General features: G+C 34.0%; 1 protein-coding gene across 1 annotated transcript; it reads left to right on the forward strand.

The window, feature by feature from the left end:
• Positions 1-18,951: 18,951 nt before the first annotated feature.
• LOC141689858 (uncharacterized) lies at positions 18,952-19,393 on the forward strand. Its single transcript, XM_074494351.1, has 2 exons — positions 18,952-18,984; positions 19,064-19,393. Exons 1-2 carry the CDS (start codon positions 18,952-18,954, stop codon positions 19,391-19,393), a joined length of 363 nt encoding a protein of 120 aa, XP_074350452.1.
• Positions 19,394-21,815: the final 2,422 nt, after the last annotated feature.

The raw sequence follows: 21,815 nt of genomic DNA on the forward strand, positions 1-21,815 counted from the left end.
ATGGTTACTTTATCAAATAGTGAGCTAGAGACAGGATGATCAACCAAGGCTAAGAAAATAGTGAGCTAAAGGGGCTAAGCAAGTGGCTTAGCTTGTAATCTACCACAAGCTAGCTAGATTTGTCTCCAAGATTGGCATCACCAAAAACTCTCTCTTTCTCTCCCACTTCTCTCCATTCGGTCCTTCATCAAAAACCAAGGGAATCAAAATCAAAACCTCAAGCTCTAGCCATGGATAAATCCTCCCATTAATTCTCAAGCTTTCTAACAACCAAACTAAGGTAAGATAAATCTTTGAGCTCTTTTTATCAAGGTTTGATGGGTGAAATAAAATCAAGAAAGTTGAGAATGAATAGTATGAATAGTAACTCTTCTATGGTTTCTTGATTTCAATGGTTATTTTTTGTTCCAAAAACCATACTAAGCACTCCCAAGACTTCACCTTCATCAAGAACACATCTCAAGCTCTCAAGAAAGGTAAAAATCTTTGACCCAACTTTATTTAAGATTTAATTTCAAGATCCTTTTAGTATGTAGTTGTAAACATAGTTTTGGTGGGAGTATTGTTATAATATTGATGTTTAGCTAAGTAGATTTAAGGTTGATTGTTGTTGTCTCAAGAAAATGATGTTCTTGAGAGGAGTTAGTGTGTTGATGATGATATGTTGATTGTTGGTGGTGGTATAATGATTTAAGGCGTAAACTAAACTCCGATCGTAACCGTAATCTCGTTAAAACGAATAAAACATAACTTTAAGTTTCTGCAGAAAGTCCTGAAGATTTAAACTGTAGTTTATTGAAAAATAACCCTTGATTATTACAGAGAATGTTATAAGGATCGTTTAGGCACTTGAATCGCTTGATTCCGATTTACGGATCAAAAGTTATGGCTATTTTACTAAAAGTGGTTTACGCGACAAAAACTGCTACGAATTACGAACTTTGAAAATATAAGGGATCGACTTAAAATGTTCATAAATCATTAAATGTTTACAGAGAGTTAGAGTTTATTAGCTTCCATAAAAATTTCAAGTGAAAATGTTGATTTTTCAATTTTATAAAAATGTCGGAGCCGAGGTCGCGTAGAGTACGAATGTCAAAACAACCCCTGTTAGGAAACCGTCACTTCAGGATTTTCACCCCTGTTACCAGAAAACTATTTTAAAATAATGTGTTCTAAATTTCGTCTAGATCACGCACGCAAAAACGGTGCGTCAATTGAGTTAACGGTTTGAGATATATCAACATTTTAGTGAAAGCGGTTTGAATAGTAAAACTACGTAGTTGACCGAACTTTTGAAATGCTTTTCACCTAATTAAATTCATTTTATCAAAATAAAACTTTTAGGATAAATATTACAATCACTCAAAAAGATCCTCGAGGTGATTTTATATTAAAATATTAATTTTAAGATTTATTAAAAATGATAGAGTGCAAGCCGCTTAATAGTAATATTCGGTAAAGTCAATTCTAGAAGACCACTTTGACCGTCCATTTCGACCAAAGAGTGATACTTATTTCGAGTCGGTCAAATAATGAAAGCTATGAAGTATTAAACTTATTAGAAATATAATTTGGTGATGAGAGTAGGAATATTGATTAAGATTATGATGTTTGTTGATTAGAAAACCCGGAATGAGAGGAAGTCGGGGAAACGTGTCTTGGACTCCAGGAAAGTTTTCAAACCATACCTTTTTAGAACTGTTGTGTTGTGATTGCATTTAAATACTGCAATATATGCATGATAAATGTTTTATGACGATTTATAAATTTTTATATATTGAATCATAAGATATGATGATTTTGGTATAATAAAGTACCGGATTTGAAACGATATATTTAGACCGAGGATTGGTCGGTGTAAGGTTATAAAAAAACCCGGAAGTATTCCGGAGTTATTATGTTTGAAGAATGTTAATGCTAGAGAGTAGCGTGACATGTATATTATAGACCGAGAGTCGGTCGGTATGTATGTTATAGTAAATACCCGGGAATAGTCCCGGGGATGTTTTGGACGATCGAAAGTCCGTATTTATTTTATTCCAAAGGACTTAATGTCCACTTGCGAATTATTAAATACCTCGAATTTATTTAAAACGATTTCCAAAGATCGTATTTACTCAACTATATTTAATCACTTGAACAATGAATATTATTTTGGATATTCATTTTAAATAGGAGAAGTATACTCCAATAATTATTTGTTTTAAACTCGATTACTTATATCTACCAAAGATTACTTTAACTACTTAAACATAAATAAGTTGAGGAATATTGTTTTAATATTCTTTTAAAAGTATAACTATTCAAGGTTTAATTATTTATCAATTATCACTTAATTAATTATTATTTATTAAAAGGTTTATTTATGATTTAAAATCAGAGAACCTGATTTAAAATACTTTCTAATTTTCGGAAAATCATTCGAATAATTTCAGATCGTCGGAGAATATTATCTCGACTTATTTTTATATTTTGAATATAGTTTCAAAGAGAAACTCCCCCCTTATTTAATTATCTGTTGACAACGGTCAACTCACATCCTTAGTACTTCCTCCGAAAACTTTCGGAAGTACATATATATATATATGAAGTAAAGCTACACCTATCAACAAGTAAAATGCTTAGGGGAACTTCGATGTGGTTCGAGTTCTCGGGATATGATAGGATCTCCTAAAGGACAAGGGAGGGGTAGGATCCAAGTACTTTGTGTATTGGATAGACTACTGGTACCGTAGGAGACGGTACAACATGTACCTAAGGACCTGCGAAGTGTGTGTATACCCGAAATGATGACACATAGCCCGTATGCGGCAAGGGTGATAACCGGGATACGAAGGTGTCGTCCTTCTACTAGTAGAAAGGTTACTTTTATCGTAGTATGACTGATCATCGTATGCGGTGGCTCCAACGAATGTCATATTCTTCCAATTGGAATTGTGATGCAATACCGTAACCCAAGCCTAGGTGCTGGGTTTGCTATTAAGGTATTCGCAGGTTAATAAAATCCACTAAAGGATTGTTTTCGTAAAAGGTGTGTATCACCAAGGGAAACTATTTTCGAATAAAATATAATTATCAAATATGATGCTTTACGTGAGTTTATCATACAGTCATTTTCATACTGTATATTATTATGCTGGGCACTATAGCTCACTATTGCTTTCTTTTAAATGACATAACACAATAGATAACCAGTATGCCGGTGTGGGACTTAGTCGCTTGTAGTCATGGGGAGGATCCCTGGTAGCTTTTTCTCAGGTGTGCAGAGTATCAGATAGGTATAAGATATCAGTCGTAATTATTGTAACTTCATGTAGAGGTTATGAACAATTGTTTGAGATCCTGTAAAGTACATTTGAGTTTTAATAACAGATGATACTTGTTGTACGTCATTTCTAAGGCTATAACTTGTGAGTGTGTGAGATTGGGGGTCTGTGAATTGGAATTATTGGATTATTGAGTTAATGCAGGTTACATGTAACACCCCCAAATCCGGGGTCGGGGATCCGGGTTGTCACGAGTTCCATTTCCCTTAATATCACCCAATCTTAATACATAATCAACTACTCTGTACTGTGACCCCACAATAAACACACACACCACAAGTTATAGTCTCAGAGATGAATATCCAAAAATAATCACAAGTCATTTTATTCCACAATTATATGTCAATACACCTTAAAAAGGTTTCTAAATAAATTTACATTTCTTTGCCATTATTACAATTCATAAATATACATAATCTGGTACGTCAAAAGTTGAAAGCCTAGCCTATTGGTAATTTCTACCTCAGCTACAGCGGCCTCAACGCTTCCCGAAAGCTGCGGAACGTTTCCTATCCACTTGCGAATTGGGAGCTTGGTCCTGTTCATCTTGTCTATCTGATGTTGTGTGATGAAAGAAAAAAGCAAGGGTGAGCAGCAAGCCCACCAAAATAATATGTATAATGATTAACAATATATGAGCCTTCTCATAGTACTCATGAAAATCTTGGTCAAAAGAAATGAACCAAGTTTGATATCTTAATGCGATGAAGTCGCAAAATATTCAGTATATATATATACATATATACTTTTCAAAATATTGGAAGTCCTCTTCCATGCATAATACACACAGAGTTCCAGTGTATAACTGTATAAAAATATCGTTGCAAGGTGATCTCATATATCTAACCATGTCTCAACGTTTTTCTGAAAAATCTTTGTCATGCATAAGATAATCATTTACTAGATATAAGTTTAAAAGATGAAGTTACAAGATACTCCAATATACTTATATCTTTTCCAAATACTACTTGAACTACCACCGTTCAAGTTATAATTAGTTTCAAAAGTTCATCACACTGATGAGACTACAAGATAAGACTTGTATAGATTCAATCTTTGAAATATTTTGAAGGAAATGAAGTTATGGTATACTTCATTAAGTCCCGATATATATATACACCTATATATATACATACGTTTCCTGAAAACCTCTGTCATGTAAAGTATGAACAGAATTGCAATATCCAATAAATTTGGAAAGGAAAGAATTCTGGCATAAACCTGATATCTTGCTGATCAGGCAAAGATACCAATAAGTAACCTTTTCTACTAGTAGATGGACGAATTCCCCACTGGTCATCACCCTGGTCGCAATAGGACCTTATGTTGGACTGCGACTCAGCCACTTATGCATTTGATGGACTCCCACTGAGCCACTTACACCATCATGGACGCCCACTGAGCCCATGTTGCTTATGCCGACTCGATAGATGGACTTACTTCCCGAACGTTGGGTAAGTAATCAATTCATTTACCAAAACTGCAACCTTGTTGCGAATATAAAATACACCATAGAGTCGGATCCCTCAGGTTTTGAGCGAGTATTTAAATCCCCTTTTTAAAAGGAAGATCTTAAATATAAAAATGAGTTTTGGGATCCGCTCTAACTTTTAAAAATCATTTTGAAGACTCGAAAACACTTTAAAGAGTGTTTGGAGTAATGCTGATTTAATGAAGTAAATCAGTCTCAATATATTTAGAAAATGTCTGAATATTATTATTTAAATAATATTCTCATAAAGATAATCCTTATAAAAATAATCGAAGTAGAAGTATTAAAACTTATACTTGAAATGGATATTAAATAACCAAAGATATACTTATATGAAAGTACAATCTTTATTTGAATAATCGAAAATAAGTTTGATTATTGACACCTTATTCTTTAATAAAATAAAGAATATATTTCAGTAATAAGCGGAGTCGTAATACCTCGAATGAATATTATAAATAATATTCATAAAATAAAGGAGTCATACATCCTCGAATGAATATCCAAGTAATATTCAATAATAATATAAAGGAGTCATAAGCCCTCGAATAATATTCGAAATAATATAAAGTTATCGAATAACCCTTATTCGATTAATAGTTTTGAAAACTATAACCATATATATATATAAATATATATATACATATATACAAAATCTACTCGGGATCCTCGACTCCCGGTTTTAGAAAATGTTTTCACCTTTTGGGTCCCTATAATAAGGGTATATGCAAATTACCGCTATCCTCTAGCATAGGTATTATCAACTGAACCAATCAGATATATATGGCAAGAATACGAAACAGGCATGCATATGTACCATATAACATGCTACAATATATCGCAAGAATTTGCTATAACAAATATGCATTTAACGCAAGATCATGCATATACACAAATACATCACAACAACAGTTATAACGGGTAGACAACTTGCCTGAGCGACTGGGGGTTACGAATGGCTCGGGACGAGTCTGGTAACCTATAAACAACAAGTAAGTTGGAATTAAACCAAAGTCACTTGTAAATCTATACTCTAACCAACTCAGACTCTAACGATCGTTTTGCGCTTACTGATTCTTTCGCGAGTGGCTTACCAACTGCCTAACACACTTACCATAATTGTTTCATACATTAATTAACCCTTTTTGGTGTTTAACCTATGTTTCAAAGTAAGGCGAGGGGAAATGTTTCGTTCGCGAAACGCCGTTACTTGAAACGGTCGTTTCTCCTAAACCGTGCATCGGAATCGAACGAACTACATATCAAAACGAAGCTCGTAACATGAACTATCTAATCATGGCAATGGTCAAAACCTAGCAGTGAGTTCAAGGGTTCTGATGTTAAGAACAAAAGCAGTCTAAGGTAAATCGGGCATTACGACGACTATGTTTACGCGATTACCAATATTTATACCATTCCAATTCCTTACCAATTCACTACAAACCACCCAACCATCAACAATACATCAAACACAATTTAGATCAAGGCAAAGTCAGTCCATAATCTCAAGGTTTTCCAACTCATTCAACTACAAACATGATCTACTAACCATAACTTAAGATTCATTAACCATTAACCAAGATTCATATACAAAATCACCACAAATCCAACCAAACTATCTAACATACATGGATCTTGCTATACATACATGGATATTTCTATATATACATTAATCCATCCATAAACTCATCAAAACTCAAAGTTCAAACTATAAGTTAAAGGTGAAAGTTGTTTATACCTCCTTGAAGCTTCCTAACACAACCCAAGAGCTTTGAATGCCTAAAAGAACCTTGATCCTTGCTTGTATAACCTTAACATTTCATAAAAATGAAGAAAACTAACATTAGTTCTTGAAAGTTACTATTCATCATCACTTTTGATGATTTTTTTGCCTAGGTTAAGAATGGAATTTGGCTTCCAAACTTCTACCATGCATTCACTAGTAGGTAAGGAAGCTATGGTAATTACCTTGTGATTTTAGAGCAAGAGAAGCTAAGATTTGGTTTTTGAAGAAAACCAACCGAGAGTTTAGGTGGGGAGAAGAAGAAAGCTTGCTTGATTCTTGAATTCTAAAGTTTGTGAAATGATTTGCTTGGCTAGGATTAATCCTTGGTAAATATCTTCCTTTAACTTTAATAAAGTGATGACATCACCTCCATTACATAATCACAAGGACACTTGTCCAAACCTTATGGTTGGATGATGTCACAACCCACTAATCCCATCTGATTAGTGCTTAATTACTTGGCTAATGGTCGTTATCTGTTTTACGGTTCGCTTAGCTTTCGTTCTCGTTTATCGTTTGAGAGATCATACCCGGGATCTTATTACTTGGGTTCCCCTAAACCTTTCTCAATATTTTATATTCCTTTTATGATCCTCTCTTATAATCCTTGAATTTAAATCCTTTTAATCATGTTACCTTATACTCAATTATTTCGGTATCTGGTGGATTTTCGGGAAAAATCAAAGTGTTCGGAATTGGATTCTGACGATCTTTACATACACTTATATACCACATAGAGTACTAATAATATCCCAGAAGATCAATAACAGAACCCCTACATAGTGTGGCATGAAAAGTTTTCTCATTCAGCAAAAACACTATTCATAAGGGTTTCAAAAATTTCCAAAAATTGGGGTTATTACATTACACATGATTGAAGGATTGCGTGACGACCCAGATTCCTGACCCCGGATTTGGGGGCGTTACAGAACTGCAGCTCAAAGTTCTGATACTTTGAAAAAGAAATCTGTAAGATCTGAAGCTGCTAAAGTAACTCCTTCATTGGCAAGGAGATTGAAGAAAATGAAGGCTAGGAGGTATTTGGCTAAAGCTCCATCAGAAGATACTGAAGAAGCTGAGGAAGGGGATCAGGAATCTGTGATCTCACAAGAACCAATTGTTATTGAAGCCCTTCTAGCTCAAGCCAAAGAAACTGCTATTGAGACAGTTGTAAGCCCTCCTGTCTCACCTATTAAAGCTAAAGATGGTGCTGAAGAACACACTGACAATTCTGAAATAGATATTCATAATTTGAATATACCAAATGTTCTTTATCTGGAAGCTCCATCTATAGAAGCTCAGCAATTTCAAACTCATTTTCCAAATTTAAATGCTGAGATACGATCTACATCAACCACACCAGCTCTGGAGATAAATTCTGATGTTTAGAATTTAAATGAAGCTATTCCTGAATCTCCAGTTGCTTCACACACTGTTGTGTTGTCAGAACATAATGAGTCTTCCTCAAGTTCTGAAGACAGTGATTATGCTGAGACTCCAGTTCCTATACTAGGAAAGGAAGAATTTGTGAAGAAATTCGTTGAAAAGGAAGCACCTATTCCTTGGGAGGATACTCACAAAGGTGTGGAGTGGACCAAGAAGTGGAATGACACTGATTCCATTCCAAGTTCTAACATTCGGAAAGAGCATATTGCTAAAGCTGATGAGTTGCTCACAAATGCTGATTTAAAGATACAACTCAAGATCATTGCTCTATCTACCAAACATCTTCAAGGTCTACATTCTTCTACTCCTGAAAAGGTTGATGCACTAAAGGAACATGCTGATAAGCTAGATCTACAGCTTAAGCTTGACAAAAACAGATATATCAGACCTACTCTTGAGAAATTGAAGCCATTGAGAAGATTCAAGAGAAACAACAGGCCCAAATTGATGAGGTCCTGGCTAACAAAGTTTCTCAGAAAGCTCAATTGGAAGAAATCCAATCTTCAGTTGAACTTCTTCTTTCTCTCTTACTTCCTGATGATGCCAAAAAGGGGGAGAAGGTATTTAAGTCCAAATGCTCACCTACTGAAATACTGAAGAAAAAGGATGATAAAAGTGATGACCAGGGAAACTCTGATAAGAGTAGAGGTCAAGGAAAAGTTCAAGGAAAATCTTCCACATAGAACAAGTCAAGTTATAATACTGTGAATGCTAAAAGACTGAATTCAAGTTCTGATAAGCAAAGTCTGATGTCAAGTTCTTATATTCTGATTCAGTCAGGATCTAAAGACTCTCGGAAGTTTTTACAAACTCTGAAGCTAAAGGGGAAGCAGACTACTGTTTATTATAAAAATCCTAAAATCCAGACACTTGATGAGGAGATAGCAAGAAGATTATTTCTGAAACAAAATCCAGGAATGGATTTGGAAACTCTCAAGGAGGAAGAAGCTAGATTTGCTGCTGAGAAGACAAATCATAAGTCTAAAGCTTCTGATGCAAATAAACGTCCAAGGCCTAAGGAAAAAGGCATTATGATCAGGGAAAAGTCAAAATCTGAGATTTCAAAGTCCAAGACTAGATCACAAATTGAGATTGATCCTAAGTCAAAAGGGAAAGAAAAGGTTGGTGAACCTTTAAAAATTGAGAAAAAAGATAAAATCTTCCATTCCAATCTATCGAACTATAATGCATGATGATGATTCGATAGAAAATGAAACTGTTCAAATTCTGAAGATAAGAAAGGTAATTGAAGAATCTAAAACAACCTCTTACACTGCTCAAGTTGTTCAGAATGAAGAACATCAAGCTAAAGAAGAAACAACAAATTCTGATCAAGTTAATTTGGAAAAGATGACAATTGCTGATAAGAAGAAGCTGTTATGGAAGAAAGCTACTCCAGTTGAAGCAAAATCCAATCTCTTGATGAATCAACTTGCAACATTTGGATTGAGATCCAAACAACCTAGAGATAAAGCTGGATTAGGTTCTGATGAAGAGAAGATACAAACAGGAGTAGAAGTTACTCTAAGAGATCCTTTCATGTTGACAGAGAAATCATATGAACAAATCAAATGAAAGCACCTTGACAAGGTGTTGTCTGCTCAAATCGTGATAGATGCTCATGATAAGGAAAATCTAAAGGAGAAATTGATTTTATTTCTCTATGATGGATTAACTTACAGACTAGCTGATACTGATGTGCTAAATAAGTCTGTCAGAGAACTTCAACATATTCACTATCTTCTGGAAGTAAAATCTGATGTTATAAAATCTGATGTTACAAGGAGATGGTCAGAATACATTTTGAAGGCTATAAGAGATCTATTCAGAATCTCTGGTACAAAGACTTCTCAGTATATACCAATGATTACTGAAGATGATGGAAGAGAAATTCCTATGCTGAAGAATTCTGCTAAGGTGGAAGTTATTCTGAAAGGAAAATGCTTATGTTATAATGAAAACTCTTCACATCCTAGAGTTATCAGACTTGGTGATGGACTTGAAAGAACATCAATTCAAGCTCTCAGAACTGCCATTTATCAGATTGGTGATTGTAAAGATGAAGAACTGATTAAGGTCAAAGCACAGTTAGTTGAAATTCTGAGGAAAGCTGAAGACAAGCTGGTAAGAGATTTTGTTAAGAATCATTATGGATTCAGATTGATCCAGTAAAGCTGGTAAAGCTAAAAGGACTGTAAGTTGTAGTTAATAGTCTTATTAAACTCTTATTACATTTGAACTTAAATATTTTTGACATCATCAAATTTATTAACTTTTATATTTTGCACAATTTACAAGTTGGGGGAGATTGTTAGATATATTTGTGATGTCATGTCTAATATGTTTCATGTTTAGTTTATAGATCTTAACAAACAGGAAATATCAAGACTTGCTGGAATCAGTACTTACTGGAAGTCAGAACTTAAGGATATCAAGACTTAGATTATCAGAAGATAATATCAGAAGATGGATATCAGAACTTAAGTACTGGATGACTAACAGTTAAGGAAGGAAGCTGATTTACAGGAAAGAAGATCGAGACTAATACAAAAAGAAGATATGCATGGAAAGAGTTAGAGAACTGAAAAAACTGTATAAGATATCTGATTGATATATTTTAGGAGACAGAATTATATTCCATATCAATTAGAAGTTATCTTGTAACTGTGTACTATATAAACACGGACATAGGTTTACACTATATGTGTTATCATCATCGAGAAGATTATATATTGTAACCTAGCAGCTCTCGTGATATTTGTTCATCACTGAGAGAGAACAGTTCCATTGTAATAGAGTTTATTATATCGAATATATATGTTTACTGTTACTTGTGTTCGAAATCGATTTGATTGTATTCTACACTGTATTCAACCCCCTTCTACAGTGTTGTGTGAACTAACACTAGAAGACTATTTCTTAAGCATAATCCTGGAATGGATTTAGAGAATCTCAAGGAGGAAGAAGCTAGATTTGCAGCTTAGAAGACAAATCTAAATTCTAAAGCTTCTGATGCTAAAAAAACCTCCAAGGCTTAAGTTAAAGGCATTGTGATCAAGGAAAAGTCAAATTCTGAGGCTTCAAAGCCCAAGACAAGATCACAAGTTGAGATTGATCCCAAAGATAAAGGGAAAGGAAAAATTGATGAACCAACAAAGCCACAGGAGATGAAGATTCCTCAAATCCTGATGACGCCTGTGTGCAAAATGGTTCAAGTTTATGATGATACTGCTGTTAAAGATGAAATTGTTCAAATTCTGAAAAGAAGGAAGATAACTGAAGAATCCAAGACAACCTCTGACAAAGCTCAAGTTGTTCAGAATGAAGAACAACAAGCTACAGGAGAAACAACAAATTTTGATCAAGAAATCAACCTCTGACAGTGCTCAAGTTGATTTAGACAATATGAAAGTTGCTGATAAGAAGAAACTCCTATGGAAAAATGTTAAACCATCAGATCCAAAGAAAAGCTAATTGTTATCTGATTTCATGACTGTTGGATTGAAAGCCAGAGAAGCAAGAGACAGAGTTGGACTAGGTTCTGATGAAGCCAAAATCAAGACAGGAGTTGAAGTGCTTACAAGAAATCCATTTCTGTTGACTGACAAACCTCTTGAAGAAGTTACACAGAAATAACTTGATAAGGTTATATCTGTTCAAGTGGTACTGGATGCTCATAATAAGCATAATATCAAAGAAAATCTATTTCTATTTCTTGAAGATAGAAGAACATATCAAATGACAGAATCAGATGTGCTGAACAAATCTCTGAAAGAACTTCAATTCTTTCATTATCTTTTAAAGATAAAGTCTGAGATTACCAGGAGATGGTCAAATTTTATTATGAAGACCATAAGAGATAAAGCAAGAATTTCTAGTTTAAGGGTTACATAATTCATTCCTAATATAGTTGAAGATGATGGAAGTGAAATTCCAATAAAGAAGGGTTCTGCTAAACTTGAAGTCATTCTAAAAGAGAAATGTATGTGATATAATGAAGTCTCTTCTCATCCAAGGGTGATCAGACTTGGTGATGGTTTGGAAAGAAACCATATCTCAGCACTTAGGACTACAATCTACCAGATTGAAAGTCAGAATGAAGAATTGAAGCAAGTCAAAGCTACAATAGCTCAAGTCATGAGGAATAAAGAAGAAAAGCTGATATCAAACTTTGTCAAGAATCACTTTGGATTCAGATTGACTTAGTGAGATTGGTAAAAGCTACAAGGACTGTAAGTTGTAGTTAATTGTCTAAATAAACTCTTATTGCATTTGAACTTAAATGTTTTTGACATCATCAAATCTATTAACTTGTATATTTTTCATAATTTACAAGTTGGGGGAGATTGTTAGATATATTTGAGATGTCATGTCTAATCTGATTTGTGTTTAGTTTTCAGAACTTATCAACAGAACTTATCAGGACTTACTGGAAATCAGAACTTACTGAAGTCAGAACTTAATATCAGAACTTAAGTCATCAGAAGATACATATCAGAACTTAAGTGCGAGAAGACTTTAGATAAGGAATGCGGCTGATTTATAGGAGAAGATCTGGACTAAAACAAAAGAAGATATGCATGAAGAGTTAGAGGACTAGAAGACTTGTAGAATATATCTGATTGATATATTTTAGGAGACAGAATTATATTCCATATCAATTAGAATATATCTTATAACTATGTACTATATAAACACAGCTTAAGGTTTACACTATATGTGTTATCATTATCGAGAAGATTATACATTGTAACCTAGCAGCTCTTAGTGATATTGTTCATCACTGAGAGAGAACAATAGTTCTATTGTAACAGAGTTTATTTGAATATACTTGATCTTTGTTACATATTTGTGTTGAAATTGATTTGATTGTATAAATACTATATTCAACTCCCTTCTATAGTGTTGTGTGATCTAACATAGGATACTCTGATGCTCTCAGTATGGGAACCCTAATACTCTCATATCGACTGTGAGTTTGATTGTTCTGAGTATCTTGAGTTTTAGTGGGCTTAGGTGGAGTTTGTGTTTCTTCATACATGATTGTAAACTGGATCTCACTGTTTATAAATCAGTAGAGAGGCTTTGATACCACTTGTTAGGTCACACAACACTATAGAAGGGGGCTGAATATAGTGTATATACAATCAAATCGATTTAGAACACAAGTATGTAACAGTAATCAAGTTTATTCAATATATTAAGCTCTGTTACAAAGTAGGTTAAACTACTCTCTTAGTGATGAACAATATCACTAAGAGCTGCTAGGTTACAATGTATAATGTTCTCATTAATGATAACACATATAGCGTAAACCCTAAGCTGTGTTTATATAGTACACAGTTACAAGATATCTTCTAATTGATATGGAATATAATTCTGTTTCCTAAAATATATCAATCAGATATTATCTTCTACAAGTCTTCTAGCTATCCAACTCTTCATGCATATCTTCTATTGTTTTAGTCATGATTCTCTCCTGTAAATCAGATGCATTCCTTATCTGAAGTACCCGCACTTTAGTCCTGATATAAATCTTGACGGCCTTAAGTTCTAATATAAGTTCTGACTTCAGTAAGTTCTGATTTCCAGTAAGTCATGATATTAAGTTCTGAAACTAAACACGACATATTAGACATGACATCACAAATATATCTAACATGGTATGTCTACCATTTGTTCTGAAATTAGCTCCGCATAATCCACATATCCGCAACAGTATTCATATTTAATCCAACTGTGATATATTTTGTCTTGTTTGATGATTCAGCTTCTGTAATTTGAAACCCAACTTGTCCAATTTCAACTGTCGTTTCACTACGATTATTGAATGTAGATGAAACTTGAACATCTGATGATTCAGTTGTGATACACAAAGGGTATTTGCTGAAGTCAATTTCTCTTTTCTTTAGCTCTTTATAAATAGCAGCTTCGTATCATCAACAATTGAGAAAGGAGGATATCCATCTTTAGCTTGATAATGAATTAATATTGAAGTTGCTTCTGAATTGAACTTCAACTGATTGTATACCATTCCGACTAAGTTAGCATAATCAGTATTTGTTGGGAGAAGCAATCCAAAGACCTTAAAGCCTATGTAACTTATATTTTCTTCCCAATGTCCACCATGTTGCACAATAATAGGTATATTTTCCATTCCTACAAACAAAATATAAATGTGCACATTTAGATTGCAAACAGAAAGTACTAATTATAAAAACAGAGTAAATTTAACAAGACCATGTTACGCAACTGCATTCGCTAACGATTACTCAAAATTATGCAACCTACCAAGTTAATATACGATTTTTTTGCAACTTTTTACGCAACCTGAAAGTAACCAAATAAAATAAGCTTTTGTTGACTCCTTTTTAAAACACATCATACGCAACTGCTTTCGCTCGTGATTACTCAAAATTCCGCAACCTACCAAACTAATATACAATTCTTTTACAACAGTTTACGCAACATCAATGTAACCAAATAAAATAAGCTTTTGTTGACTCCTTTTTAAAGCACATCATACGCAACTGCTTTCGCTCGTGATTACTCAAAATTCCGAAACCTACGAAACTAATATACGATTCTTTTGCAACAGTTTATGCAACGTCAATGTAACCAAATAAAATAATCTTTTGTTGACTCATTTTTAAAGCACATCATACGTAACTACTATCGCTCCTGATTACACAAAATTCCGCAACCTATCAAACTAATATACGATTCAATCGCAACAGTTTACGTAACATCAATGTAACCAAATAAAATCAGCTTTTGTTGACTCCTTTTTCAAGCACATGATACGCAACTACTTTCGCTCATGATTAATCAAAATTCCGCAACCTACTAAGCTACTCTTCCATTCATTTGCAACAGTTTACGCAACCTCAACGTAACAAAATATAATCAGCTTTTGTTGACTTCTTTTTCAAGCACACACTACGCAACTCTTTTCGCTTATTATTACTCATAATTCTGCAACCTACGAAGCTAGTATACCTTTCATTTGCTACATTTTACACAACCTCAACGTAATCAAATAGAACTAGTTAATGCTGATTTTTTTTCAAGCACATTCTACGCAACTGCTTTTGCTTTTTTTACTACAAATTTTGCAACCTATCAATCTAAAATACCATTATTTTGCAACAGTTTACGCAACCTCAACGTTATACAATAGAATCATTTATTGTTTACATCTTTTTCAAGCATAAACTAAGCAACTATTTTGTTTAATTTTTTACTTAAACTAACACTGTAATATAGCTTTCATTTGCCACAATATATGCAACCTCTACTTTTCCAAATTGAATTAGTTCTAAGTGATTGTTTTCAAATCATATCAATTTGAATTGAGATTGAAGAATATCATTATGTTCATATACATGTATATAATTTCAGTAACCTGCAATTCAACTAATTAAGCAACATACTTTAAAATTCGTAATCAAACTTTAATAAGACAAATCTAATAGATCTAGTGAATTATATGTAGTTACCTGAAACTTGATCTGAACCAAACTTGTAGCAGTACTTTAATCTTCGTGATTTAGATTGAAGAATATATTAATCACGAATTATCAATTGATGTGTGAGTATTGAGTTTTGCAATGAAAGGAATTGAAGTTATGTAATTGATTTCGTTGATTTCGTTTGTTGCCATTGTCGTTGCAGTTGTTTTTGTTTTCTGTATTTCAGTTGTTGCAATTAATACCCAACTAAAACCGGTTTTGTAACAGTTAAACATAATTACAAGTTATGAAGGTATATTTGCAATTAATATGTCTGAGGTAGGTATAAATGCAATTAGTTTTAAAAGCTAAAATTAATTTTGCAAAACTTTTCTTTTTTTGGTATATTTATGCAAAAACCCCTAAAATTTTTGCATGCTTGCAAAAAACTTGACAATTTTATAATTTGTCAGATTTAAACTTAACAATTTAAGGAAATTATTCTTCACTTCTAAAGTTAAAATTTATTAAGATACCTCCTTCAAAAAATAAAAATAAAATAAATAAACGATTTTTCCAATGTACCTTCAACATAATGTAAGCATTGACGTAGTTGAGTTTGATGTATCAGTAGAAATATTACAAATGGAGCCGGTATATTAATATTTATAACTAGAACACCAGTTAAATTAATCAAGTTTAAAATTTTACTTCCTCAGTCCCAAAATACAAGTCCTTTAGGTGAATAAAAGAATAGCTTCACAATTTTTTTTCAATTTTTTTTTGAATAAAAGTTTACATATTAAAATTTAATTCAAGAAAAGAAATTTTGAAAAAAAGTAGAAGGAACTATGACTTTTATAAAGGGACTTGTATTTTGGGACGGAGATAGTAGTTTATTTGATTTAAGTCTGTCTTTTTACAGCATATGCAGTAAGTAGTCGGCGTGTGTTTTCTCTAGTTTATCAATCTCAAGATCCAGGAAGAATAAGAAGGGCTGGTGTTCGAGGAGGAGAATGTGAAAGAGTATGGGAACCTAAGTTTTGTCTGTAATGCAAGATTATTCCTAGTGGATAAGTTCTTGACAAAAGGTGTAATGGAGTTTCAGGCGAAGCAACAATTGACACTAGCAGCACTCTAGAAATCATGAAAGTGTGTGTATATCAAAGAATTGGATGCAAATCTGTTTCTATTCCAATTTTACCATGATATAGATTTCAAATGAGTGATAGAGGGAAGTCCTTGACGTTCAACAAGAGAACACTTATCATCTCGCCAATGCAGGAGGGAGTTAACCCAAGGTGTGTGCCACCTAATAGTATTGAATTCCAAGAGGTGTTAGATGATTATTTATGAAATGGAGTTATCTGGCTACCCACTTACGTGGGAAGAAGGTCGAGATACAGAAAAGTAGATAGAAATACGATTGGATCAAGCATTGGTGTCTAAGAAATGGATGGAGGTTTTTCACGAGGTCAAATTAACCAATTTAGAAGTGTCAAACTTATACCATTGCCCTATATTGCTTAAACCGATGATACAGAAGAATCAAGTGAAAGTAAAAAGATTCGGTTTTGAAAATGTTTGGCTGCGTGATCCAATGTGTAGTAAAATAGTAAAGAAAATATGGAAGAACACATCATCAACCTTATTTAGAAATGAACTCGAGGCATGCTCTGATTCACTGAAATTTTGGGGAAATGATATAACTAGAAACTTGAAATCATGAATAGAGCACAACAAAAAAATAATTTGAACAGTAAGAGGGCGTCGTGATGATTGTTAATCAAACAGTTCAAGACAAAAGTAAGCAGTTAACGGAAGTGTTAACACAACAAGAAGTCTTCTGGAAATAGAGATCAAAGCAATTGCGGTTGAGAGAAGGGGACTCAAACATTAAATTCTTTCATGCTTCAACCAAAGCGAGAAGAAGGAATAATCAGATCACTATTAAAAGGATGATGCAGGCAATAATGTTCGTTGGGATACAGGGCTGCAGGAGCTCATGATCTCGCATTTTGGTAATTTGTTTATGGCCCCAGCAACACAATGGAGAAGTGTAGTGGATTATATCGATAGCCCAATAACAGAAGAGCACAATGCCAATTTTCTCAATCCTATTATGAGTAGATAGGTCAAATACACAATATTTCACATGCATTCTGATAAGTCTCCGGGACCGGACAGTATGAGCCCTGGGTTCTACCAAAAATATTAGCACATTCTAGGTCACGACATGACACGAGTAGTTCAAAATTTTGTTAATACGGGCACATTTGAAGATAAACTAACTGATACAAACATTGTGTTGGTTCCAAAAAAGTCTAATCCAACATCCATGCAAGAATTAAGGCCAATCTCTTTGTGCAGTGTATATATAAGGTGGTCTACAAAGTACTTGTTAATCGGCTGAAGGAGGTAATAGGGCTAATCATATCTGAAAACCAAAGTGCTTTTATATCTCGAAGGTTAATTACTGATAATGTTATTTTAGCAAATGAAGTGATGCACTATATGAGGAGAAAGACGTTAGGAAAACATGGGTGGGTGGCATTAAAATTAGACATGAGTAAGGCGTACGACAGAGTGAAGTGGGAGTACTCCGAGCTATATCGAGGAAGTTGGGTCTTAATGACACAGTAATTAGTAGGCTCATTTTATGTGTTACGTCTGTTAATTACAAGATACGCCATTCAGGACGAGAATTTGGTAATACTATTTCGGGTAAAGGACTCCGACAGGGGGATCCTTTGTCTTCATATTTGTTCTTGATATGCACGGAGGGTTTCTCAACACTAATGAGATGATTTGAGAGCAATGACCTTCTAGAAGGGATCAAGGTCGCTAGAGGGGCCCCTAGAATATCCCATATGTTATTCGTGGGAGATGCTTATATATTATGTAAGGCCACACCTGAAGCAGCACGCAGAGTAGTGAATATGTTGCATATCTTTAAAAAAGCATTGGGACAAATGGTCAATCAACAAAAATCTAGTGTTTTCTTCAGTTAAAATGTCTCAAGCACGGACAAAACATAAATTTTTAACACCTTGGGATTTGTAAAAGCAGAAGAAGGGAGTCCCCATTTCGGATTTGCCAAATTATATAGGTAAGAAGAAATCGGCTATGCTGGGATATTTGAAGGAAAAGGTGGTGCATAGAGTGAATAACCGGGATAGAAAAATGATATCGAAAGATGGGAAAGAGATCTTGATTAAATCAGTGGCACAAACTATTCCGAACTATGCCATGTATGTCTTCCTTCTACTAATAGACACGTGCAGGGATATGGAGAGAACCATGTGTAAATATTGGTGGAGGCCATCAACAAAAAAAATAAAAGTATACATTGGATGTCATGGGATCGTATGTGTCAACCAAAATCAGCAGGGGCATGGGGTTTAAACACTTGCATGACTTCAACATTATTTTTTTAGGAAAGAAAGCATGGAGATTGGTAACGAACACGGAGAGTCTGTGGTGAGGGTGTTCAAGGAAAGATATTATCTTAACAAAAAATTTATCAGCTAACATGAATGATAGTCCAAGATTTATGTAGTGGAGTGTGTTGAAGGCTCAAATTGTTATTAAAGCTGGAATTCGACATCGAGTTGGATCAGGATTATCTGTTAATATTATGGAAAATCCACGGCTGCCTGATGTAGATAATGCCTTTGTGATAACAAAAAATGATGCTCTAAAAGGCATAACCGTCTTAGTTTTGTTTGAAACAGGGAAGAATAGCTGGGATGTTGATTTAAGACATGATATGTTCGAAAGACGTGAAGTCAACTTGATACTTTTAATTCCACTTGGTAGGAATGAGGGTGATAATTGGTTTTGTAGTAAAGAGAGGATAGGGAATTATTCAATGAAATCAGCCTATTAGAATAAGGTAAAGCTTGAAGATAATGTATGGATACAATCTCAAAACACCCAGTCAAATATGGTTGATAATACTCGAGGCTGGAAAAGAATGTGGGCACTAAAAGTCCCACCAAAGGTTAAACATATGTTCTGGCGTGCAGCTACAAGCTGTCTCCCTACCGAAGTTCAGCTTCAAACTAAACAGGTCAACATTGATAACTTGTTCCCTCACTGTCAGATGGAATCAGAAACAATTACACACACATTATTAACGTTTAATTTTGCTAGAGAATGCTGGAATCAGTCACATGATTACAATGGACCTGCATCTCAGACTTGTACATCATTTCTTGAATGGATGATGTCGCAGTTTGATTCTTGAAATACAGAGTAGGCCAAGCGGCAGCAATGCTATGTTGGTCAATATGGAAAGGAAGGAATGAACTAGTTTGGAACCAAAAAAGTTTAGAAATAACAGAGGTAGTAGTACTTATATGATTGGCTCTTAATCAATGGTAAAAAGTTCAAGTAAAATCGTTTGACAATTTCCTTGGTCTCATGACTAACGAGGATGGAAATGAGCATTGGACGATACCAAAATAAAACACGGTTAAGTTTATTCGTGATGCTGTAATTTTTGAAGTTTCAAACTCATTTAGGTATGCACTAGTGGTACATAATGAGAAAGGAGGTGCTAGAAGCAAAATCTAAGTGCTACATGGGCATGGCCTCTCCAGAAAATGCAGAAGCGATTGGAGTATGCGAAGGTCTCAGTTGGACGAAGCAACAACTGTACAGGGATGTGGTAATTGAGACAGACTTTCTAGTGATGGTGCAAGTATTACGTAGTACCGATGTCTTGTTATCTTATTTTGGCAGGATAATTAGCGAATGCAAGCGTCTCTTAGAGAAGCTTAGTAGAAATGTTAGTGTCTATTTTGTACAATGGTTTACAAATAAAGTGGTTGACTTCTTCGCCATGTCTACTTATTCTTTATCTGATCGTATTTGACGGGTGAGTAATAATCACCCGGGATTCATTGATATATTGATGAACGATTTTATTTAATGAAATCAGTTTCTTTCTTCGAAAAACAATTAACTGTTAGATATAATTTGATGATATCAGAAGTTAACTATCATAGTTTTCCATCAGAGTTTATCACAAAAGATATAAGATTTTATCATATCGGCATTTGATAAAGGATGACATCATCAGTATTTGTCATCATAGTTTATATCGGTATCTGTTAGAAGCTGTATCTCAGGAAGTGATTGATTCTGTGATAAGTATTATCATTTGCAGAGATATGTCGATGTAGTACTTTACTTAATTTTAGCAGTCAATAATTGGATATGTATTTGGATTTCTTATGCATGTATATCATATCAACTAGATTGATTGTGTAACTGTGTAGTATATAAGCACATATTAGGTTAACACTAGATGTGTCAAATATTTTTTTATCTTTCCATGTAACCTAGTAGCTCTCAAGGATATATATTCATCATTTGAGAGAGTTTTGCAGTTTTTATTCATTAATATAAAGACTGTTATTCATATTTGAGTTCTTAATTCGAATTAATTGTGAATACTGTATTCGCCCCCCATCTACAATATTCTTAAAGGCCTAATAATTGGTATGAGAGTTTGTTATTGGTACATAAATAGTTTAAAATTCAAAAAACAATCAATAATGGAAGATAAAGAAACTCAAACACAATAACCACCATCAGTCATAAACCAAATCAATAACAACATGAGCATATATGAAACCATCAGAGTTTCAATTCTGAAAGTTAATGAGTACCCAATTTGGAAAGTTAAGATGGCTACGTGTCTGGAGGCTACATATCCCGAATATCTGAACATGATTTATGATGTTCCACACAGGCCCAATAAATTTATTGTTGTTGTCCTTGGTGAGACTGAAAAGATGGTTGATAAATATAAGAAGGATTACACTTTTGAAGATTTAGCATCAATTCTGAAAGATGCTAAGGTGAGACATCTGCTTCATAGCAATCTTGATAGTGTTATGTCCAACATGGTGATTGGATGTAAAATAACAAAGGAGATATGTGACACTTTGCAGTTAAGTGTCAAGGCACCACTGCTATCAGAAAATATAGTAAAACTATACTCACACAGGATTATGAGCACTTTGACTCAAAAGCTGATGAGTCACTGACTGAGATCTATGACATGTTTCAAAATTTTCTAAATTATTTGTCAATTGTTGACAAGGAATATGATCCAGAATATTCAAACATGAAGTTTCTTCTCGCACTTATTGAAAAGTGGGATTTGAAGGTCACATCCATAAGAGATAATTATGTTCTTGATGATACATCTCTGAATAATATTTATGGATCGCTCAAGACTCGTGAACTGGAGATGGAGCAAAGGAACAAATGGAAAGGGTCAAGGACAAGACAGGTTG

Source organism: Apium graveolens, chromosome 2 (assembly GCF_009905375.1).
Source record: "Apium graveolens cultivar Ventura chromosome 2, ASM990537v1, whole genome shotgun sequence".
NCBI lineage: Eukaryota > Viridiplantae > Streptophyta > Magnoliopsida > Apiales > Apiaceae > Apium > Apium graveolens.